This window comes from Panthera uncia, chromosome D4 (genome assembly GCF_023721935.1).
Source record: "Panthera uncia isolate 11264 chromosome D4, Puncia_PCG_1.0, whole genome shotgun sequence".
NCBI classification, from domain to species: Eukaryota; Metazoa; Chordata; class Mammalia; order Carnivora; family Felidae; genus Panthera; species Panthera uncia.
In genome coordinates this window covers 61,793,518-61,819,121 of record NC_064807.1, presented here as the reverse complement: position 1 = coordinate 61,819,121, position 25,604 = coordinate 61,793,518, and the positions used below count along the sequence as shown (strand labels likewise).

General features: G+C 39.6%; 1 protein-coding gene across 1 annotated transcript in view; it reads left to right on the top strand.

The window, feature by feature from the left end:
* Window positions 1-25,604, top strand: part of GRIN3A (glutamate ionotropic receptor NMDA type subunit 3A) — a 169,094-nt gene that overhangs the window by 49,807 nt on the left and 93,683 nt on the right. The window contains exons 2-3 of the mRNA XM_049635284.1: window positions 3,719-4,323; window positions 20,414-21,461. Coding sequence (XP_049491241.1) covers window positions 3,719-4,323; window positions 20,414-21,461 — 1,653 coding nt within the window. The remainder of the gene's footprint in view (window positions 1-3,718; window positions 4,324-20,413; window positions 21,462-25,604) is intronic.

Sequence of the window (25,604 nt, the reverse complement as noted above, 5' to 3'; positions counted from 1 at the left end):
TCACGCTCTGTGTTTCTCTGTCTCTCAATAATAAATAAACATTAAAAAAATAAATAAAATCATTAAAAAAGTGTATCTTTTTTCAGGCCATGGGTTTGCTCTTTTGCAAACAGCAAACTATAGGTAAGACATAGACTTTGATTCTCAATTTGGTTTGATGAGTCTTTTTTATATTTTGTCCAGGATTTTGATGGAAGTTTTACGATTAGGCTTGAATTTTAGTGTCCTAAGTTTTCATATCTGTGTGTGTGTGTGTGTGTGTGTGTGTGTGTGCGCGCGCGCGCGCGCGCACGCGCACACTTGCATGCACCTGTGCTTTTATTATTATATGTTGAGAAATTGGGAGATGCTGCATCTGAGGTGGCTAGATAAAGATAATATCACAAGATGTTTCCACACTATTATTTCATAAGTATTTGTTTGAAGCATGGTGTTTCTCAAGTCTGTTAAAAGATTAACTTCAACAACTGGAATTTCTTAATAGAATTGTTTGTAGAGATGAGTGTGATTATATGGATTAATAATTATCCAAGGTGGGGTGGGGAGGTTGTCCTTCATTTTATTACCATGTCCTTCTCATGCCAAGTGCATTTGTTTGTGTCTGGTGCTAAATGCTCAATATGATTAGTTAATTTCACTTCCATCCCTGCCTCCATTAAAGCTTGCTCCTTAACGTACCAATGTAATGAATCCCTCCTGAGGAAGTGTATGGATGGGACTTTGTTCCAACTAGGGGCAATATTAGTTCTTGAAGTTCTGCTAGAAATGGCCTTTTTCTTAGTCTTTCAGTGCAGAGATTATGACCATAGTCTAGGACTTGAGGTGAGCAAAAGAAAACCACGGTTGACAAATACTGTCTCTGATTAACTAAGAGCCATGTGATAAGAGATGGCTGCGATTTGTTCCTTATCCTAAAGAAGCTTCCAGTCTAGTGTGAGAGATAAACAGTTAATCAAATAACTATGTTATGGTGTGAAGAGTTCTGTATTAGAAGGACGACCAAAATTAGACCATTACACAGACATGAGATGATTACTTCTGCTTGGTCAGGAGTTAGAGGAACAATCAAATGAACAAAATCTCAATTCACCATTACAGGAAATCAACATGCCAAAATATTGTGGAAAAAAAAAAAAGATCAGCAGTTTTGTCGACTATACTTCAATTTTTAATTTTTTTTAAATACAAAAAAAATTTGAAGTTTAGCAGCAGCAGAAACAGTAGTAAATGCTACATGAACTAGTTTCTGGAAATCTGCATGGAAGAGCTGAGTTTTGAAGGATGAATATGAATACAGACGAAAACATCCTGGAGATGTTGAAAGATCAGCATACCCAATTTGTGTAGGTGTGAAAATGCCTACTCTGATATAAGAAAAATAAATTGTCCACTATGACTCATCTTGGTGTGCATGTTTGGAGTGTTGAAGGTGAAGTTAAAGACTAGGATTGGGCTCCTAAGCCATACTACTGATTTTGAGATTTGTTCTCTGGGTGACTCAGAGGTTATGGTGCAGAAGAATGATATGGTCATATTTATGTTTTAGAAAGAAAGCTGGCAACAGAGTAGGGAGCCAATGCCAAGAAGATAGTTGGGAAGAATTTGTTCCTGCCAGCTAAACGTAGAGTTTGCCTTCCATTCCTCTTTGCTTCTGGAAGAGGGTTAAAATGGAGGAGGAAATAGAAAGGAAGAAAACCAGAAGAGGACAAGAAAAACTCTCTGGAGGAACTTATTTTAATCAGTAGTAGGAGTGAGGAATCTTCCATTGTTCTCATCTCAAGATCTTGTATGGCATCTCAAGCCTGGAAACCTGGAGCTACCTACTGGATATTGTCTCCCGGTTTCTAACACCTCTCCCTTTTTTGCCTGTCACATCTGATTTTGTCACTAAATTTTAATTAAAAAAAAAAAAAAAGCAACACGTTTTCTCATGCCCTTCTTACCATTACCAACACTGGCTTCCAGTTTAAACACTTAGCAGCTAACCAAGATCCTGAGGGGCTTGTTTTCTCTCTCACTGTTGAGTGTTGCTCATAGATGATCCTCTAAGAGTTCTGCTTTTATCATTACAAACCCTGCTTAAAAGCTTAATTTGAAGGACAGAAGTTAAATTCGTAGACTAAATTTTAAAATTTCATCCTACCTACCAGCATGATTGTTCTCATTTAGAGCCTTTGGCCATAGTATTCCTCCCATAGTCCACTCCTTAGTCCACTCATATCAAAATTCTTTCGGTCCCTCATAGAATTAAAACTTCAGCTCAAATCCTATTTCTCGTGACACGTTTTTTAGGTGGGTAAGGGGAGGCCATACGTCCCTTTTGTTCAGCGTTTGATGCTTTATTGAGAAAGCCCTCCTCATTTCTCTACATATATTATTTGCCTGAATGTTTGCCAAGTTCTCAGAAATAGTCCAGTAGTCTAATAGTTTCCAGTGGGAACGTGTTGAGTTCAATTCAGCCAATATTTATTGCGTACCTAATATGTGTAAGGTATTGTGCTAAACATTCTCAGGATGCCAATGTTGAAGGATAAGTAAGTCAAATGTCTGCTCTCAGGAAGAACAATTAAATTTATTCAGTGGAGGACTATTTCCACTTCACCTGTAATATTAATTTGTGACTTTTCAAATAAGATACTCTTCCTTCATTGATTTGGTGAGTTTCATAAGTAAGTGAAATCATGATGGAAGTTGCATAAATGTGTTTAAATGGCACACATTTCACATTTCACAGCAAAAATACAGTCTCAGTAGACACAAATGTAATCAAACCTTCAGTACAACTATCCAATGTATATATGGCTAATTATACCAAATGTCTTAATCCATCCGGGCTGCTGTAACAAAATACCACAGAGTGTGTGGCTTGTAAGCAACAGAAATTGATTTCTCACAGTTCTAGAGATTGGAAGTCTGAGATCAGGGTGCGAGTATGATCGAGTAAGGGCCCTCTTCTAGGTCACAGCCTGCCAACTTCTCACTGTGTACTCACACGTAGAAGGGGCCAATGAGCTCTCTCAAGCATCTTGGGCATTAATCTCATTCATGATGATTCTGCCCTCATGACTTCATCACTTCCTATAGGCCCCATGTTCTCACCTCCTCATACCATCACATTGAGCACTAGCATTTCAACATGACTTTGGGGGGATCACAAACATTCAGACTATAACACCATATATATTGAAAAATGCCATCCTCAGAGGCTAAAAGTTTAGGAAATGGATGTATCCATTTTCCACACCACCTTTATACAAGTGCCTGCACTGTTTTGAGATTTCCCTGCTATTCGTTTTAAAGGAAAGCAAACATAATTTCTTATTTCTTATTATTTAAAATAATTAAATTTCACTTGAGAGGAGAATTTAACCAATAAGTTAATAACAGCCATAGTTAGAAATAGAGTACATGAAGGGGACAAACTATAAGGAGGTAGGCAAGCCTGATAAAAATGTAAGACCGGTTGCATCAGCCCTGACATTTACATCAGAAATCATTTACCCTCTGGTACCCTTAGCAAGGAAATCAGTTGTCAGGAATCAATAATTCCATTAGATAGGAAACATAATTTTCCAGATGATGGGAATTTTATCCCAGACGCATTTGAATATCTCAGGGAAAAATAAAGGATTAAGCCTCTTAAGAAAGCAAACGTACCCTGTGTTATCATCTTTGGCCAATGCTTTCTAATTCTTCTTTTTCATATCTTTAAATACAGAATCCCCTTCACCTACAGCTGAGTTTAGAAAATTCATTAAGTTCTGACGCTGATGTCACTGTCTCAGTCCTGACCATGAACAACTGGTACAATTTTAGCTTGTTGCTGTGCCAGGAAGACTGGAACATCACCGACTTCCTCATCCTTACCCAGAATAATTCCAAGTTCCACCTCGGGTCTATCATCAACATCACCACCAACCTCTCCTCCACCGAGGACCTCTTGAGCTTCCTGCAGGTCCAGCTTGAGAGTATTAAGAACACCACGCCCACAATGGTGATGTTTGGCTGTGACATGGAAAGTATCCGACGGATTTTTGAAATTACCACCCAGTTTGGAGTAATTCCCCCTGAGCTTCGTTGGGTGCTAGGGGATTCTCAAAACGTCGAGGAACTGAGGACAGAAGGTCTGCCCCTAGGGCTCATTGCTCATGGAAAAACAACACAGTCCATCTTTGAGTACTATGTACAAGATGCCATGGAGCTGGTCGCAAGAGCTGTAGCCACAGCCACCATGATCCAGCCAGAACTTGCTCTTATTCCCAGCACGATGAACTGCATGGATGTGGAAACTGCAAATCTCACTTCAGGACAATATTTATCAAGGTAGGATGCGAGGCCTGTGTTATATTCCCATTCATAGGGTTTTGACAAGAAGCAGAATTTCCCTATCTATCTCCTTTGTAGAAATCTTGATTTTGAGTAGCTTTAAACTCTAATAATATTTCTGAGAGGCTTTCTGGTTACATAGGCTAGTATCCCATGATCTGTCATCTGGAATTTGATCTGTAGATTTGAAAGCAGTGGTGTACAATAGGGAACACACAGTCCTGCTTTTAAACCCTGGCTTAGTTGCTTACTAGCTATTTGTTCTTGGCAAGTTATTTTAAAACTCTGACCCTCAGTTTTCTAATTAATAAGCTAGGATTATATTGAATAGCTTGACCTATGATCATTAAGGTATGAAACTATATATGAAAAGTACCTAACCCTGCTCCGCTCATAGCAGAAACACAACAAATGTTTCTGTTCCTGCCCACTGTTTCTCATATCAACAGACTTGGACAAATCTCTCTGAATCTATATAGAGAAAAAAATTAGTCAAGCAGGAAATGGATTTTTCATTTTCCTCCCAGGCTGTGATGCTTAAGGCAGTATAGAGTAGTAGTTAAAGACATGGACCCTGGAGCCAGACTCTCTGAGCTTGAAATTTGGCTCTGCCACTTACTGTTTGTGTGACTTGGTCGAGTTACTTAACTTCTCTGAGGCTTAGTTTCCTATGTCTTATATCCATTTATGTAAAATGGGCATAACAATAGATCCTACTATCCATGGGGTCCTTGTGATTGATAGATAGATATATAGATAGATAGTCAGCACTAGGGTTCCACAAGGGTTTTATTTAAATACATACATGCACGCGCACACCACACACACACACACACACACACACACACATATTCTTTTTAATTAGGTACCTTTCTTCTCCAGTTTCTCAATCTGGTTCGAAGATAGAATGAAAAAGTCCATTTAATTTAAAGAATAACCCATCATTTGGAACTAGTTTTCATGATACTTGGGAAAAGGAGAATATCCTTAGAAGATATTTTATAGGGACCTAGATTTTTTTTCCTGAAAAGGACCACCTGTGATCAGAGAGACCAAATCAGAGAATTTTTGACTATTTTGGAGGTGAGGCCTTAGCTCTAGGCTTGTCCCATTTTTAAAGTTTATTTACTTTTAGTAATGTCAACACCCATTGTGGGGCTTGAACTCACGACGCTGAGATCAAGAGTCGCATGCTCTTCTGACTGAGCAGGCAGACCTTGGAACAAGGACATCTTACTATATTGAGAAACAAAAGACCATTGTATAGTGTCTTGCCTTTTTTTTTTTTTAATTTTTTTTTTTAACGTTTTATTTATTTTTGAGACAGGGAGAGACAGAGCATGAACAGGGGAGGGTCAGAGAGAGGGCGACACAAAATCCAAAACAGGCTCCAGGCTCCGAGCTGTCAGCACAGAGCCCAACGCGGGGCTCAAACCCACGGACCGCGAGATCGTGACCTGAGCCGAAGTCGGCCGCTTAACCGACTGAGCCACCCAGGCGCCCCTAGTGTCTTGCCTTTTAAGAAGACATGACTATGTGATAAGATGTGAGGAGGTCGTAAGCATTTTACATTGAATCCTATATATATGGACTGAGCACCTATTATGTACAAGGCAATATGCCAAATGCCATGTATTGGCAGTTTACCCACAGCCTATACACTCCCTAAAGAATGTTGTTAAAACAATAAAATAATTCAAAAGTCATTTATTAGGAATCTACTGATGATAAAATTAGATATTCTGTCATCACCTGAACTTTCTATTTTCCCCATGTTGTATTTTAATTTCCACAAGATTAAAGTCTTTGCATATTTTATTTTGCAGCCACTACTAAGATTTAATCTACTATTTTTGAACTAACACATAATTGAGGCCCAGGATTTTAACTGGGATAAGAAAATTCTCCTTCATAACAAAATATAAGCAAAACCTTTATTTATGATTTTGAATAGTCATCATTTTGGAAGGATAATCATAAACAGCAGATAAGAAAAAAACCCTATGAAACCTACATTAAGTTATTTAGTGTCTTTCTGTCTCATGTACAATGGAGAGCACAAGGAAAATGATTCTGTTTGGATCTTAAAAACGTTTACAAACTACAAGGAGAAATATTTGTTGACTTGGGTTGTATATACCCTAGGGGTTCATTTTATCAAGATCAAACTGGTCTTTCTGGCTCCTCAAGGTTTAATTTATATTAAAGTTATATGCCTCCTTTCACAAGGATCCCATGGTACTTTGTACATGAAATTAGATGATGGTACTTAGCCCATTCCATCATCATTATTTGTCCATGTGCCTGACTTCTGAGCTAAAGTAGAAATTCTGTTGAGACACTATTATTCAGCGTAGTTTAATGCCTAGCACATAGCAGCCACTTAATAGACATTTATTGGAACAGAAAGAAGGAAAGGAAATTTCTTATTATATTTACATCCTGCATTATCTGCTGCTGTAGAAGAAAAATAGGTGCTGGTAGACAAATAAAATTTTGTCTGAATTAAAAACATGGGTTTTTGTTTTTTGTTTTTTGTTTTACCTTTTTGATGAAATGTGAGGGTCTTGGATAACTTTTGCCCTTGTGGCTGTTTCTACATGTTTATCCCACAAAATTTGAAAGTTTAAGAGAAGAATGTAAAGTTTGGTGCCTGGCAGCAATTCACAATGTATGAGGGTCAGTGGCAGTATTTTCACATCCATGGATGTGTTTGAGAGCGAACTCCAAGAACTTCAGGAAATAGGGCTAGGACTTCTTAGACTCCCTGAGGAGTACAGTCAAAGAGAAAGTTTCAAAGTGTTTCAGGAAAGGTTCAAGAGAAGTGGGCTAATCTCTGGAAGGAGTCTTTATAATGCATAACTGAAAAGCTGCCTGAAGCCATAAAACATCTGTGGAATTTCCATCAGTCTTATTTATTTTGTTGAATACAGTCTTTTAGGAAGTTCGTTATCCTCAGTCCATAAGTCACATCTGCATATAGTAATTTTCTTAATTGTTTCTAAATTTTGTGAGGCTGACCCCACTTCTTCACGGCGTAATGAAAAGTCCCAAGGATAATGAGCCATGAATAGCGAGTGTCAGTTATGCAAGCTCTCATTTCTCACACAGCCATTTTTAGTTTGGGCTGACAGAATTGTTAGCGTTTTAAAATGTTAATGAAATCACCCCAAAACATGGACTTTTGAGCATAGGCTTTTAGACTAGAAAAAACAGTTCTCATGACAGAGTACATAGATGTAATTACAGGTATAAGGGATTTTATTCTTCCAGGGTCCCCACATGCCAAAGCAAATGCCCATCATAATTAAATGTAGGGGCACCTGGTGGCTCAGTCAGCTGATTGTCTGACTCTTGATTTTTGGCTCGTGTCAAGGATCCCAGGATCATGGGATCGAGCCCCGCATCAAGCTCCTTGCTGAGTGTGGAGCCTGAACCTGCTTGAGATTCTCCCACTCTCCCTCCACCCCTCTACCCTGCTCACAGTGTGCTCGCTTTCTCTCTCTCTCTCTCTCTCGAATAAAATAATAATAATAATATGTAAATGTAGACAAAACCACTTGGGGACTAAGTTCATAGTGTAATCTTTAACATTTATTTGCAAGTTGTTTTATTAAATGTTAATTATTTGAGGTGATGATATCTAGTATATTATTCAATAATAACTTCCTAAGTGCATATGTGCCGGTGTTTTTGTGCAGCCAATAACTCTTTGTTAAACTAGGGTGAGGTAGACAGAATGAAGACATGCCTCCTGCCGTTTTCAAGCTGACAGCCTAGTGCATGAGGTTGAAAAGTAGGGAAATGATTATAAAACAAAAGGATACGTGATTCTTAAAAATAGAGATGTGTCCATATAGACAAAGACTGAGGGGGAAACACTGGAATCGGATCTTACGATAAACAAGTCATTTTCTGGTTTGGAACAAATTCATAGGCATAGGAAATGGCATATGTAAATGAACCAAGACCTAAAAGAGAAATTTGGTACTGTTGGAGCATACATTGAATATGAAAGGGATTCAACATGGTTGTGCAAAAGTAGTTAATTTGATAGCATGCCACACAGGGCTTTTATACCAAGCTAAGAAGTTTGCATTTTGTATGCATACTGGATGTCACCTGAATGGCAGGTAACAAATTAACCAAATAAAGTAATACAGCATAAAAACCTAGAAAGCAATTTTTTAGACCATTACAATAGCAAAATTGTTTTTATTTCTCAAAAATAGTTTTAGCATTTCCCACCTTTACTCCTTATTGCACTGTAAACACCAGACTCTAGTGAAAGTGAGTAGTTTGACCTGCTGTTCCTAGGGTTAGGCTTTTGCCCGTGCTTCTCTTTGGGCCCTGCATGCTAATGAATCTATTGTTGTTAGAGAAAGAGCTCCCTTGGGTTAGTCTTAGCACGAACAAAGACTGTTACTGGGTCTTTAAGAATTCCAAGAGTCTAGTCACTGACAGACCCCTCATTCTCTTGGCCCAAGAAGTCCCTGACCCTTTGGCTTACTAATTATAGTCCTGATAGTTACTCTAGCTTCTAAACAGGCCATAGAATCTTGTCTTTATTCTTTGAACAGCTTCTGCAGGTCAGTTCTCTATCAGGTAGCCATGATTAATTCATTTGTACATTCAAAAACATTTGTTGTGAATATCAGGCGAGGCCCTTGGCTAATGCTGGAGACATAAAGAGTAGAAAACCAGGACCTTGATCTCAGGAAGCTTACAATCCCCCTTCTGTTCTCTCACTAAGAGAGGATATGCTCCTCTAATTATCCGTATTTTTTGTAAGTTTGTTTATTTATTTTTGAGAGAAACAGAGAGCGCAGTAGCAGGGGAGGGACAGAGAGAGAGGGAGAGAGAATCCCAAGCAGGCTCTGCACTGTCAGCACACAGCCCGACACAGGCCTCGATCCCACGAACTGTGAGATCCTGACCTGAGCCAAAATCAATAGTCAGACGCTGAATCAACTGAGCCATCCAGGTGCCCCCCCCCCCCCCCGCCCCATGTATTTTTTAATCCACTTTCTTTGACTGAGCTGTTTATCATTCGTGAGACAACACCCATTCTACTAGTGATTATTCTCTTGCATTAGCTGGCATTGTTAGGCCCTCTCTTCATTTGTCCTTGAAGAATGGTCCAGCATGCTAGAGACTCGTCCAAGCTGTGTTCATCTTTATACTTGCATAGTCGAGCAATACCAAGACAATACCAAGATTCACTAGGCTTTCATTAATAACAAATGTTGCTTTACTTATTGATTCTGCACATATTGTGTACAGCCTACTATGTGCCAGGTATTGTGAGGCACTAGGAAACTTCAGAAAAAAAAGACTAAAACAATCTCTATTAAAAAATCCCAAGGTATAAATTGATGGGCCCCATTTTACTCCTGGATGTGAAAACAAGTCCAGAAGAACTTGAGGCTGCAGGATAGAATTCTAATTTTGAATATTCTTACCCACGTTTACAATAATTTGCTGGCACCATGACCCTAGCGAAGTTATTTAATCTTTGGAAACTTTAATTTCCATAACAATAAGGATTCCCACCTTGAAAAGTCAAGTGGTATACCTAGGGTCATTCAGCTAGTACTTTATAAGGGAAGGTTTAAACCAGTTCATCTAAATCCAAATTCTCAATTCAGAATTGATATAAACCTTCCTTAATTGGGATTCCATTACTTTGTAATTCATATTCTTTCAGTCAAAAGCTATATAAATCAGGAGGCATGACTACTCTTGTGTAAGCATTCTTGTCCGAAGGACCCTACTGAGCCAAACTAGTTAGCCTATATGTTTCAGTTGTACTTAGAGAAGATGCAGTTGCATTCAGCATAGGAGCCAGGGGTTGGATGCTGGTAACTCTGGTTCCTTGTATCTTCAAGCAGAATCCATTGCTGTGTGGTGACCTAGTGTGTCCAACTGTTACTCCTAAGTTAGCGCTGTCTGCTAGAGCATCCAAGGTGTCAGTACTTCTAGAAAGCACATGCCTTGGTGTCATGAATCTTAGGGACCTGCGCTTAAGGTCTGTGTTTCCAGATGTTTCCAGTAGGAACCCCTGCCACTGAACTAACTTCACTGAAATCCTTTGAACTTGCTGCTCTCTCTGTGTCACTTAAATCATGCCAAGAGCTGAGTCTGAAATTTTCACTAAGTCATGGAAGCCTCAAATAAGGAACATTAGAAAAGAGGTATTCCCTCAGGACCCTATTTTGATAAAAACAACTCAAATTTGCTTAGTCCAGCATCCAGCAAGTTTTAAACTATGGAATTTTTCCAAATGAGGAGAGCTTCCAAGCTTTTATTTGCCAAAGAGGATATTGTGCTCTTTGTTGACTTTTTCCTTTGTATGCATCTACTATAAAATTTGGAAATATGTGAAGAAGAGGTATGAAAGTATAGAGGGCAATACTGCAGCTCCACTCTGAATTCCAGATCTATCTCTCAGGCCACTTCAGTCTCCAAATCTTCAATCTCTGGATGGATGAATGACTGGTAAATACTGCATGATGTGCCAATGCCAGGGCTATGCTATTACTGAAGGGATATCAGCACCTGGGTTAGTGCTGGAGCCAGATCCGGAGAGCTAGAATGAATTCATTTGGGGTATTACACAAAGCAACCAGGAGCAGTCCAAGGGCTGGGCACAGACCACAATTATGGAGAAGAGTCAAGGTCCATACGAAAATGCAGAAGGAAAGGAAAACAGCTTAAGAGGGTGGAACAGCTCTAACACAAATGTGAGAGAAAAACACAGAAAGCAAAAGGCGCCAGCCTGTCGCTTGTGGCTCACGAAAGCAAGAAAAGGGAGAGTTATATCCATGTGTCTGATTTTTTGAGGTGTACTATTCACACCAATAGTAACACAGCCCAGAATGTATATTAACACAATCACATAGGTTACTATTTTCCTCCTCTTGGGAAAAAAGCCAAGAAGGACAGGAACTGTCCTTCCACTCTGCAGTTTCACTTGTAAGTAACTGAGTTTTGCTGATGTTGGCAAAGCATAGACCCACACGATTCATGTTGGTACATATGTATATTTAATATGTTATTAAATTCCTGTTGCTCTTGTCCCTTAACTGATAGAAATTTATTTTAAAAGGTGAGCTTTGTAAGTTGATGTGATCAATGATTAAAATATGTGGGGCCCTCTGTTAAAGGAAATTTAGCAATTTCTAATTCCTTTTAAATTCCTTATCCTCAGAGAGGTTTCCCATTGAACCAATTTCTATTTTTGATACTGTCCATCATTCGGGGGAAAATGTATTAGAATTTTAATTCTTTGAACAATTTGTAAATTGCAGATACAAATACTTCCTGGCTGGCTGAGCCCTATTCTTTTGGCAAAGTGATGAAGAGCTCTCATGTCCGATCCGAGCAGAAGACATGGGTCTAATTGCATTTACCCCACAAACATTACTAAGCAGTAACTCTGGCCAGGCAGATTCAAAGATGACTCAGTACCCTGGGTGCTTAGATGAACACTGAAGTCTCTTTCAGCTTGACAGCCTGCAGTGTTAGGAAGCAGAGCAGTAGGAAGAAAGGATTTACTTATTCCTACCAGTCACTCTGTGGAAGAGACTGCTTTCTGGAATGCGGAGAATGTCAAAATCCACACCCTCACAGGCTTAGGGCTAGAAAAGTCAAAGATGGAGGTAATCATCTGCCAAATACTTGCACTTTAGGATCACTAAGAAGGATTAGAAAGAACAGTTAAGGCATCTTTCACATACAGCTCAAGAAATTGTCTACATTTAATGTTTAATTTGGAGTGCTGTCCCATGCACGGAGAACAAAATGAAAGCAATGTCCTCTGATAGAATTGTACCTTGGGTAACTCTGTGGCTATGGTGACAAATTCATGTCATCAGGCAAGGGTCTGCTGCAATGAAAGAGGCCACAAAGTGAAAGCTGAACTAATAATAGCTGGCCATACAATTAGGAAACGGGTCTCCGGCGCTATTGAAAAAAACGGGGATGGGGGGAGGGGTGGCTAGATGGTAAAAGAAACATTGAAAATAATAAAGGGAAGTAAATAGATGGATTTCAGAGGGAATGGGAGGGGGCCTAGAGTGGCAACAACAGCAACAACAAAATAGTAATTAACTATTACTGTTAACTCAGTGATTAACTGAGGATGGTCAAGAGCTGATTGAACATAAGATCTCCTTTTAACATGACAGAATATTGACAATTCTGTTATACAAAGTCCACCGACAGGAAGAGAGGGAAAGAGAGAAAGAAGAGAAAATTCAGAAAAAAAAAAAGAGAGAGAAAGGGGCACTTGGGTGGCTCAGTCGGTTGAGCGTCCGACTTCGGCTCAGGTCATGATCTCACAGCTCGTGAGTTTGAGCCCCGCATCAGGCTCTGTGCTGACAGCTCGGAGCCTGGAGCCTGCTTTGGATTCTATGCATCCCTCTCTCTCTGCCCCAACCCACTCACATTCTGTCTCTGTCTCTCTCAAAAATAAATAAACATTAAAAAAAATTTTTTTTTAAATAATAAGAGAAAGAACAAAAAGAAATAATGAGATAACCATAGATTAACCCACATGCCAGAAACTAAGAAACATGGAGGAAGGGGAAACCATCTAGAGCCTGGGGAAGAGACACAAAATGAGGATAATTTAGAGAATAAGGAGGAATAGAAAAAAGTCTTGAAGAATTATGAAAAATCACACGCATGGATTAAAATAGAAACATCAAATATAAATAGCTAATAATTCAGACAACTGGATCTCTATAGTGGTTGTAAAAGATCAGAACTGGGTGTAAATTCTCTAAAAGACATAAGACTATCCAAAGAAAGAATAGTTTGGGGCCCTTCAATGATAAAGAACAGGGAAAAAAAAAAACTGTGAGTACGAATTTGTGACAAATGTCAAAGTCTGGAACTTTGGAGAATGTGAGTTTTGATTGGCAGTTAACATGATTGTAGATAATGAGTCACATGGAGAAAAGATGGGATTTCTGAACATTAGTAGATCTCTTCCCAACTCTCCTTTTTTTCCCCAACCCCAGTAAAAGAAGAACAGAAACTTTAAGAATATTCATTTGTGGGGCACCTGGGTGGCTCAGTTGTTAAGCCTCCAACTTCAGCTCAGGTCATGATCTCATAGTTTGTGAGTTCGAGCCCCACATCAGGCTCTCTGCTGTCAGCATGGAGCCCGCTTTGGATCCTCTGTCCTCCCCCACTTTCTCTGCTCCTCCCCGCTCTTGTGCGTGCTCTCTCTCAAAAATAAATAAATATAAAAAGAAGTATTCCCTTCTTTCTTACTCAAAGGGCTTTATTGAGCTTCTGGTGTAGTCAATAGCTCTGGAGCTAAATTAAAAGTGACCACAAAATAAATATTTAGATTCACTGCATAGGAACAAGTCAACCTGACAAGAATTAGGTGGTGTTGGTGGGAGGGAAGTTGGAGAGAATATCACCAACAGTAATACAGGCAAAGGCAAAAAGTCCAAATGAAGTTCTCACAGGCTAAAAAATGTTATGAAGCTTTGTGGAGGATGAACAAATCTCTCATTCCTCAGGGGCGGAATATTAAATATGATGAGATGATCATAGAAAAAGAGATTCAGCTCATTTTTCAAGACATACAAGAATGAGGATACAGATCTTTTTAATGATACAAAGAAAGTTCCCAAAGGGAAAAATAAATTTTATGGCTCTACAGAGCAAAATAGATTTCCTTATGTACAAATAAGATTAATGGAAGGTGGCAATGGTGGGGGAGGAACAAAGATAAGAGGAAAATTTAAAAAGAAATAAAAAACAGGGGTGCCTGGGTGGCTCAATCGGTTAAGCATCCAACTTCAGCTCAGGTCACGATCTCGCGGTCTGAGTTCGAGCCCCACGTCAGGCTCTGTGCTGACAGCTCAGAGCCTGGAGCCTGCTTCAGATTCTGGGTCTCCCTCTCTCTTCCCCCCCACCCCCCCTCCACTCACACTCTGTCTCTCTCCCCTTCAAAAATAAATAAACTTTTTTTTAATTTAAAAAAGAAATACAAAACAAAGGAGGGCAGTAGATATACAAAGGTAAGTTGAGTGAAGAAAAGATCAAAGTAGAAATAAACATATGACCTATAAACAACTGGGCCAAGGAAGAAGACACAGGAGGAGGAAGATGTATTTAAACAATGGTTTGGTTCCTATGGGGTGAAAATGAAGACTGGAAACAATGGGGTTATTCCAGGACTAGTTCAAAAGCAAGAAAAGATCCAGATTTATGCTAAATATAAAAACATATTACTGGTAAAACTACATGCTATGAATGAGAAGTCAGGGGGCAGCAGATCTTAAAATCTATAAGAACATGACATTATTTTTGGTGAGAGATTTTTCTTTAACTTCGGTAAATTTTAGAACAACTTTTTAAAAAGTAAAAATAGTACGTGAATAATGTAATTAGATAAACACTGCAGTTAACATTCTATTATTAAGGAATGTAGAAGCATTTGACACACTTGATCACTGCCCCTCCTTGAAACATCTTTTTTACTTGGCTTCAAGCACCCAAAACAGCCTGCTCTTCTCTTATTTCTCTGGTTACTTCTCAGTTCCCTTTGCTAGTCCTTCCTCAACGGCACCACCTTCGAGTGTTAGAGAGCCCCAGATTTACTCCTCGGACTTCTCATCTGCAAAAATATCGTGTCCAGAGGGAAGGCTTCCAATTTTGTAGCTCCAGTCCCACCTCATTCCTGAGCTCCACACCATCTCTAACCAACTACCTGACATCTACACTTCAATTTCTGTAAGTTTTCTCTAACTTAACCTAAGCAAACTGAACTGGTGGTTCTCACCTACCTCAAACCTGGTTCTCCTGACAGTTTTCTCTCAGCGGAAACTCCAGGCCTCCACTTGTTTGGGGCAAAAACTTTGGTGTCATCCTTTCCTCTCCTTTTCCTAGCAACCATATCTGAGCCATCAGCAAATCCTGTCATCCCTTCCCCCCCCCTTCAAAAATCTGACTAATTCTTCACACCTTCACTGCTACCACCTCCAGCTAAGCCATCATCACCTTTTGTATGGGTGTTGGAAACCGCTCCTTAACTGGTCCTTCTGCTGCTGCTCTTGTCTTTTTTCAGTTCTTTGTCAACACAGCACTGTGGTGATCCTGTTAAAATGGAAGTCATGTCAAATTGCTTCTCAGCTCAAAACCCACCACTGGCTTTCCGTCTCATGCAGAGAAGAAACAAAGTCTTTACAGTGACCTACAACATGTGTTTTCCCCAGCTCTCACTACCCATAAATTTTCTCTGACTTTGTCTTAAACTTTCATGCCCCCTCACTCCCCTCTGTGTTCCTCACACATCAGATACGACCCCACTTCAAGAAAGCTGCACCTGGTGCTCCCTCTACAGGGAATGCTCTACCCGGATCTCCTCCTCCCGGTTAGCTCCTTCCCTTTCTTTACTCTTTACTTCTTTACTCAAATACTTCTTTCTCTGAGAGGCCTTTGTTGGCCTCTCTCATTTAAAATTTCACCCCACTATGGCCGCCCCAGGCACATCTTCTCTCCTTACTCTGCTTTATTTTTCCTCCTTTGCCCTTAGCAGCTCTAATATCCCATACACAGTACCTACTTATCACATTTACTCTGTCTCTTTCAGTAGACTATAAGCTACATAGATTTACATCTGTTTTGCTCACTACTATATTCCCTACCTAGCACCTAGCACAGTGCCTGGCACATAGTACTGTTAATGAATCCATGAGTGAATGGGGGAGGTGTTGTTTTTAGTATCTTTGTTCATTTGTTTTCATGAATAAGAAATCCTTTAGTTAGCATGTCAAGTCTTGTGTGCAAATGTGCCTTCTAAAATGTATCTTAAATGTAGTTGACACTGATCTTGCTTACACCGTGAACTGTCTCAAAAACAGTTTTTACATAATTTGCAAAGTACACATTTTATCTCGGTTCCTGTACAACTCAACACATATTCTTAATTAGTGAGATAATTGGGAGCTTTTACTAAAGTGATAAGTTACCTCAATGCAAATTCACTAATGAGCTTCATTCTTTCAAGCAGAGTGGTGTCTTGGGAGGTGTACTGATAAAAAAACATGGATACCTGACTGCTTTGTTAAACAGCCCACACGAAAGGCATGGTGCTAAACTAGGTTCTTACTCAGAGTGAGATCCAAGCCCTTACCATACATGACAAAGCTATTGTAATATTCTTCTAAGTGGTCTCCTGGTCACCATCTCTTCCTTTCTATATGCACAGTGTACCTGTCTCTAGATCAATATTAACAATGCAGACCTCTGGTTATATCCATTACTCTGCTCAGAAGTCTTCACGGGTCCCCTTTTCCTATTAAATAAAATCCAATCTCATAAAATGGACATGGAAAACCTCTACAGTCTAGTTGCAGTCTGCTTTTCCTACATTATTTTCTCATATTTTTCTACCCTGGTCTCTAATTAGATTGTTCCGCCTTCTACCCGTTGTTATATTTTCCACCTCCCTACCTTTCCTCAGAACATTCTGGAAGCCGGAAGTTTTATTTAGAATTCATTTCTAGGCTAGAGCAGTAGTGTGATCAACACAGAGTGTGGTGATATTATTGGTCCCTGTGACTCAGGCTCTAAATTTCTGTTGAAAGAATTTAAGATCACATTTCTCTTTTTTAATACCCACATTGCTATATGGGCTTACACTGAGCTGCTATTCAGCTAAATACTCCAGGACTTATATATGTGACCTTCCATCAAACTGAGTTTCACACATTCTTGGTGTGGTTTGTGTGCTAAATGCAACGCTATACATTTGGTGCCTTAAAATCACTACTTTTCTTTTTGAAGAATATATATCTCCTGCCTCTGCCATCTCTTCTCCACTTACACTGCTATTACCTTAGCTTTTGCCACCTTAAGCCCCTTATGAAGCTAGCAGAGAGAGAAGCAAGAGAAAGAGGGAAGGAGCATTATTCCCACATAATGAAAGTGTGCTCAGCCCCCTCCTTCTTACAGATCATTGCCTATATAGCTGACTGGGGAAAAAAAAAAAAAACTTTTTAAAATCAAATCTGATGGTCATGCCCTTCCCCAGATAAAATCTCTGCAATGGCTCCCCATTACCTTCATCATAACCTCAGACCTTTTGAAATTCATTTCCCACCTTCATCTCCAGCCTTATTTCACACCACTTATCATCACGCAGCTTGCACTCTGTGGCTTTTGCACACACATCTCCCTGAGTGAATAGCATCAGTCCCCAGCTTCTCTTCCTGGCTAACTATTCTTTCTTACAGACTCAACTCTGGCACCTCCTCCCCTAAGATTTCCTATCATCTCTACAGTAGAATGTGCAAGTGCCTTTGCTCTCTGTTCCAATGGCACCCAGATTTACCTCTAACATGACACTCATTATACTGGTTGAGCATTGCCTGTTTGCCTTTCTTTCTCCCCATTGGTAGACTTTAAGGTCCTTGAGAATGAGTGTGCCTTTCATCTCTGTAACTCTAATGTTAAGAACAGTGCTTTTATCAGTTTCTCTTGCCAATAAAGTTATTCCCGATTTTTCTTTTTCTTGTTCATCCAAGAAGAATGTAGGGCAGAATAAAAAGGAACACGATAGAAACTGATTTAAGCAAGAGTAAGATTTCACCCTTTTAATTTTTTTAACTAGTATAGGGAGGCACTGAAACTTTGCTACACACTCTTATTACATTACAAAGAATACATAGTGAGGGTGACTATAACTAAAAGCTATCAGTGAGATTATTTTAATTTGCCTTCTCCATTAAATGGAAATAAAATAGACAGATGATCTGTAAATGGGGATTCTCTGAGACCCAATTTCTTGGTGTCAGTTGCATAATGAAGCAGGCACTGGGTTTTCTGGCCTGGGAAAATTGAAGACATTTAGATGCAGATTGATTAGTCTTTCTGTGAGAAATGAATGCCTCGGAGACAACTGAGCATTGCCCTTCAGTTACGGCCATATTGAATGTGACTTAACATATTGATGAAACATACTTTTTACTGCAATGAGAGTTACACAATCTCTGAAAGATTTCTTTTCGGAGATGATTTAAGTATGTATTTTTTCAGTGGCAGTCCTTCAAGGGTCCATCCAGCTAAAAATCTATACTCATTAAGCCCCAGATATTCTTAAAATAGTAAAGGGCATCTCCTACAACTCCAGATTTACTTTCCTGATCAACAAATTGACCAGATGAAATTAACCTATTTACTACAAACCATTTTGTTCCCTAGGCTGTCAGCATGTATGTGTGTGTGTGCACGTGTGTGTGTGTGTGAACACAGCTAATAGTAGATTGCTCATTAAAAACACAATTGTAGTCACCCTTTATAGTACCTAGGTAATTATCGATTGATTGATTTGTATATTTTAATGATTTGGTTCCTACTTCTCTGAAGAAACATAAAACTATTTTAAAATCTAAGATAACTGAGACTTCATTACTTGTTGCAAAATAGAATTTATTCTAACTGGTAGAGTCCCACCGGGGAGTGCTAACATGAATAATTAACCATTACATGCAGCCTACCAAAATGAGCAGTTTCATTGCATTTAGTGATAGTAGCAATCTCAAAATGTGATTTACATTTATATCTCTAATGAAAATTAGTACATTCTTCACACTTTCTGATTTTTCTATGCCCCTTCTGTGGCAGCATAACTTCTTACTACTTGTGTTTGCATTTGTCAATTACTGAGTAATGCTGGTGGCAGGTAATGGATGAATGTGTTTTGCCGAGAACCTAGACTTGTATCCTCTGATTCCTCAAAAAAACCTCTATGTTATATTCCACGTTTCATTGTAATTCCTTTTAGTTTAACATAGGTCTTGGGTAACCTCTATGAGTTTCTCATAATGCAGTACTTTGTGTCTCCAACAAGAGAAATCCTATTAGATGATAGGGAAAAGTGACCTGGGGACAGCCTTGATTGAAAAAACTTGAATGACATTAAATAATAGCTACCATATCCAAAACATTCGCCTTGTGTAAAAAGGTGTGGTATATATTTTACATGCATTATTTCCAACTCTCGTAGCGGAGGAAGTACTATTTTCCCCATTTTGCTGAAGACAAAACTGAATCTTAAGAGTTTAGTAAATTGGTCTCCAAGGACAATGCTAGAAGGTGGCTGGACCAAAATTCAAACAGAGATTATGTGTCTGACGTTAAAGTCTAGGCTTTTCTTCTGTCACAGGCCATAATTAAGAGTACAAAAGTGCCCAAGCTTGTATGTTACCTTGTAGTGCCTTATCTTCCCAGACTGTGACCAAGCATTTTCCTGTCTTGCCCATATCAGAACATACTTGACAGTGTCTGGTTTCAGGGTTAGGAATCAGGATATCATTCACTTGGTAATTTTCCTTTCTTTGACTTGGGCAGAGAAGCTCTCTCCAGAGCCAGAGCCAATTGTTTTTCTCTAATGACTTAGAGGGAGGGCAGCCTGAGGCTATCCTGAGATCTGCAAGTCTATTTATCATCTTTCACTTTGTTCCATGGATGATATCCAACATGCCTGCTGCTTTGACTGGCCTCATGGGGACAAATGTGTTACACTCTGAAAAGAGAAGTATTGAAAGTATAATTTGGCTGTTTTCTGGAATTACGGATGCAGTTTTTAAGTAATTATAAAAGTATAAGCATACTTACTAAAACTCATTCCCTGCACCAAAAAAAATTTGGTGAGCTGATTTCATTGCAACAGAATATAGTGAAGAGTAGAAATGAAACATGTTAAAGATGCTGAGAACCTCCATAGCTTAGAAAGTTGTAAGAATATAGAATAAACAGTTTACAACGGGAAACAATTAACACATCCCTTAACTGAGAATAAAGGTATCTGGAGTAAGACCAAGAGCCAAGCACCTAACCCAGATGTTAGAACCTGAGGGTGAGATCTCATTTGCTCAGTGAAATAGGACTCTTTTCTTAGAAGGAGTCCAATTTATTAATTCCAGAAGAAGTTACAGGCAATGCCTTTAAAAAATTTAGAGTTTCTTTTTATTAAGATAGGGAAGCAAAGATGAGCACTGTTTCCTGTCTTTGGCCTCACCTCTCTTCCTTACTTTTTGCCTTTGCTCCTCTCTGCCAGGTTTCTAGCTAACACCACTTTCAGAGGCCTCAGTGGTTCCATCAGAGTAAAAGGTTCCACTATCATCAGCTCAGAAAACAACTTTTTCATCTGGAATCTGCAACATGACCCCATGGGAAAGCCAATGTGGACCCGCCTGGGCAGATGGCAAGGGGGGAAGATTGTCATGGACTATGGAATATGGCCAGAGCAGGCCCAGAGGCACAAAACCCACTTCCAACATCCAAGTAAACTACACCTGAGAGTGGTTACCCTGATCGAGCATCCATTTGTCTTCACGCGGGAGGTAGATGATGAAGGCTTGTGTCCTGCTGGCCAACTCTGTCTAAACCCCTTGACTAATGACTCTTCTGTATTGGACGGCCTTTTTAGCAGCCTCCATAGCAGTAATGATACAGTGCCCATCAAATTCAAGAAGTGCTGCTATGGATATTGCATTGATCTGCTGGAAAAGCTAGCGGAAGACATGAACTTTGACTTTGACCTCTATATTGTTGGGGATGGCAAGTATGGAGCCTGGAAAAATGGGCACTGGACTGGGCTGGTGGGTGATCTTCTGAGTGGGTCAGCCCACCTGGCAGTCACTTCCTTCAGCATCAATACTGCACGAAGCCAGGTGATCGATTTTACTAGCCCTTTCTTTTCCACCAGCTTGGGCATCTTAGTGAGGACCCGAGACACAGCGGCTCCCATTGGAGCCTTCATGTGGCCACTCCACTGGACAATGTGGCTGGGGATTTTTGTGGCTCTGCACATCACTGCCATCTTCCTCACTCTGTATGAATGGAAGAGCCCCTTTGGTATGACTCCCAAGGGGCGAAATAGAAGTAAAGTCTTCTCCTTCTCTTCAGCCTTGAATGTCTGTTATGCCCTCTTGTTTGGTAGAACAGCAGCCATCAAACCCCCCAAATGCTGGACTGGCAGGTTTCTAATGAACCTTTGGGCCATTTTCTGTATGTTTTGCCTCTCTACATACACGGCGAACTTGGCTGCTGTCATGGTAGGCGAGAAGATCTATGAAGAGCTTTCTGGAATACACGATCCTAAGGTAATACTCCTTTTTACTCTAGCTTTCTTTATCACCCATTATAACTCCATATATTGTGTCTTAAGCTGTGGTATGTCTGTGTTCTTTCATCTAACACAAGAATATTCTCTCAGCCATCTATAGAGACCAAGAACTAAATTAAATATTTTATTGTTTTACTGAATGAGACAAAAAAAGTGAGGGGGTTCTGGGGTGTTTGTGCTAGAGAAGGTCTTTTTGTAAGAGCGTCTATTAGTAAGTTTCTCTTGTGTTATTTGTGCATCTGACAGAATGTCCATCAAAGAATAGACTTACAAAGTATTTTTACCCAACGCAGACTGCAAAAACTGATTTATTACTTCTCTTGGGAATTAATGAAAATAAATAGTAGGATCTGTGTTTTAAATTGTAAAGAAAAGTTAGAATCAAAGAGAGTTAAAATTAATTAACATTTAGTCAGACACGACAGAAATCAATGGGCATAGAATAAGGAGTACTAAACTAACTGAAGTGGCAAGATTAGTTATGAACAGGGTGTCTTTACACAATACGGAAAGCTGTACAGCTGGCCACCTTGGCTGAGGGGATGATGCCAACAGTCACATTATAATGTCCAAGGACATTCAAAGAAGTATATCTATTCTAGGCTGCCTTTGATATCCTAGATATCTACCTGACCCTAAGGGTTGAAGGGAGGAGATGGATGGAGTTCGGGCAAATAGGTAAAGCAGTGGTGATACTCAAGGAGAGCCATATTTGTGTTCTCTCTGGATTAAAACAGGACCCCTTCCAGTGACTAGGAGTATGGAGAACCTAGTCCAACCTGACTCGTAGTGAGGAGGTGGTTGTCAGGGTTGAAGGAAATTGGAGTAAGACCCAAGGGAGCACTACAGTCCTGACAGGGAACGGAATTCAGATCCAGGACAAGAGTGTTCCAATGTGCACGACCCACCTAGGAGAGATTAGAGAAAGTTGTAATTCAGTGGGCGTTCCTGGGATACACTGTATTTAAAACAACTTGAGCTCAGCTGAGCATTTCAAATTGGGAAATACTCATGCCTTTTCAGATACTCCTTTCACACCAAGTCTCAAGGTATTGAACCTTTACTATAAATTTATATTAAACATTTATTTTTTTTAGTTTTTTTAGTGTTTTATTTATTTTTGAGGGAGAGTTGGAGTGTGAGTGGGGCAGGGGCAGAGAGAGATGGAGACACAGAATCCAAAGCAGGCTGTGGGCAGGGAGAAGGGCACTTGTTGGGATGAGCACTGGGTGTTGTAGGGAAACCAATTTGACAATAAATTATATTTAAAAAATAAAATCAGAGAGAAATTAAAAAAACAAAAAAAACAAAGCAGGCTCCAGGATAAGCTGTCAGCACAAAGCCCAACGCAGGGCTCAAACTCATGAACCGTGAGGTCATGACCTGAGCCAAATCAGATGCTTAAGCGACTGAGCCACCCAGGCGCCCCTCCATTAAACATTTAAAATTAATTTCATAGATCACCAACATATAAGACATTTGTAACTGTCTTTATCAAATGATGGAGTGGCCCAGAGGGCTGGTGGCAGCTTTAGAGAATTCTCATAAATGGTTTGTACTAAGATATATGGTCTGTTCTGCAAACAAATGTACATGAGAAACTTGACCCATACACTGCAAACCTCCTGGTAAGTGACATGAACCTCATGAGAAGGTTCAACAAACAATGGCTTACTGATTAGGCAAGGAACTGCATTGCCTTTTAATTCACACTCAGGGTTTTAGGTTAGGAGCTGGAATTTAGTGAACACCAATAAGTCTGTAGCATAAGTAAATGTGTCACCCTTAAGAGAGATTTTCATGATGCTTCAGCATTTGTGCTTTGCAGTGGTATTAGCAGCCTCTGTTTATTCTTTGCCTGACTAGACCTGTAGATCTCCCAAAGATTCATTGTCTTGTTAGAGGCTTACCTAGATTTTTTACATGAATCTTGCCAATGTGATGCTTAAATTACAAACTCAGAGTGGGAACCATTCAATCCAATCTAGTACAAAAAACAAACTAATATATGGCTGTCATGAAGATTCCAGACCATTATCTAACGTAAAAAGGTGAAGACAATACTGACTAAAGTTTCATTAATCAAAACCAAGGATTATCAGAATGAAGTCATGGATCCTGTGTGCGAGAAGCCTGAAGCAGTGATTATTTTAGGGGATTAAATAAAAAAACACGAAGATAAACTGTACACGGCAGTAAAACAATTTCTTTAAGCAAAAAGAGACACTCATTCCATCCCCAACTCCACCAGAATAAAAGGTGAAGTTTTTATAAATCTAACCCCACCCCCAAGACAAAGTGAGCAGAACTAGACAAAGCCGACTTTGTGTTATAGCTAGTAAGTTCTTAATGCAGTGAGACAAGCCTAAATCTAAAATGCTTTCAATTTGAGATAATAAATGAATTTCCACGAAAGTTCCCCCCAGTAATATGTGTTTCTTCCCTAGTGTTGTTTCTGTGTTGCAAAGTCTCTCATTTATAGGTTTTGGTCACATGAAGATACCCAGGTTATTTAACTAAGCAGTACTTGACATTCTGGACTTTGGGCGAATGACATTAGTGACAGAATTGTTCAGTTTTCATCCAGATATGTGGTATTATGCAAATGATAGAATGTCTTCACCCTCCCACAGAGAGATATGATTAAAATCCTTATCATGCCCTTTCAGTCATCAGCATTCATTCTTAAGTGTATTGCAGTTACTTACGGACACTTTTTGTCCTACCGATGCTAAGCTCTTTAGGGGACTTATCTTTTTCTTGTACTAAATGATGTCAAGAAACTCAGAAGTAAATAAGACCGGTATAAGAGAAAACAACTTAGAAAGTTGTAAACATGCTGAAGTTTAAAAACATGAAGTACTGTCAAAGTTCAAGGAAAGGGTGATCACCTTCCACCTTAGTATACCAAAGGAAAGCTTAATTAACAAGGTAAAAATGTGCGCTTATTCTTGAAAAACACTTGGAAGTTGGACATGTATGTGTGTCAAGGACATAGGAATGGTCATTCCAAGCAAAGCAACAGAATGAACTACTTTGAGGTGGAAAGTACAAGGCACAATCAGGATATATTGAAGAGTTCAATTTAGCCATAGCATATGTTCCACGAAACGAAGGAGGTGAAGTCCTTGTCTAAAAGTTAAGTTCAGTGGCGCCTGAGTGGCTCAGTCGGTTGAGCGTCCAACTTCGGCTCAGGTAGTGATCTCACGGTTTATGAGTTCAAGCCCTGCCTGCATCGGGTTCATTGCTGTCAGTGTGGAGCCCACTTCGGATCCTCTGCCCCCATCTCTTTCTGCCCCTCCCCCCTCAGAATAAAATAAACATTAAAAAATAATAATAAAATAATAAAAATTAAGTTCACTTGAGATAACAGAAGATCTCTGACATCAAGCTAAGACAGGTGAACTTCACCTGACAGTAGAGATCTACTGACATTTAAAAAAAAATTTTTTTTAATGTTTATTTATATTTGAGAGAGAGAGACAGTGAGCAAGCAGGGGAGGAGCAGAGAAAGAGAGACATAATCTGAAGCAGATCTCAGAGCCCAATGCAGGGCTCTAACTCCCAAGCTGTGAGATCATGACCTGAGCCAAAGTCGGACGCTCAACCGAACGAGCCACCCAGGCTCCCCATCACTGACGTTCTTGAACAATAGAATAGTAGAGTGGAACAGTATCCATTTAGGAGGATGGTTGCTCTGGCAGCAGCATGTAAATAAGATTAGAAGAGAAAGACAATGAATAGAGTTGAAGTTGTAGCTATAGTCACTGATAGAAGACAGATACAAGAAATATGGTGGTGATCAAGTCACTAGGACTTGACAGTTAACTTAGTGTGAGAGGCAACAGAGTCTCCTTCAAAGTTGCAGGTCTGAGTGTCTGACATGGCAGTACCATTCAAGGAAGCAGAAAAGGCAAGTCGTGGACTAGAAAATACAGTGATCAATTCAGTTTCATACGTGGCATTTTAAAATCTGTTTTGGACATTCAGGCAACATGCAGCCGGCATTTGGAAGCCCAAGTTCAGGAGTGAGATTGAAAGCTGGTGGGACTCCTGGCCAGAAGGTGATCCTGTGTATTAAAGCCGTAAGAGAGTATGAGATTCCCAAGGGGGAAGGTGG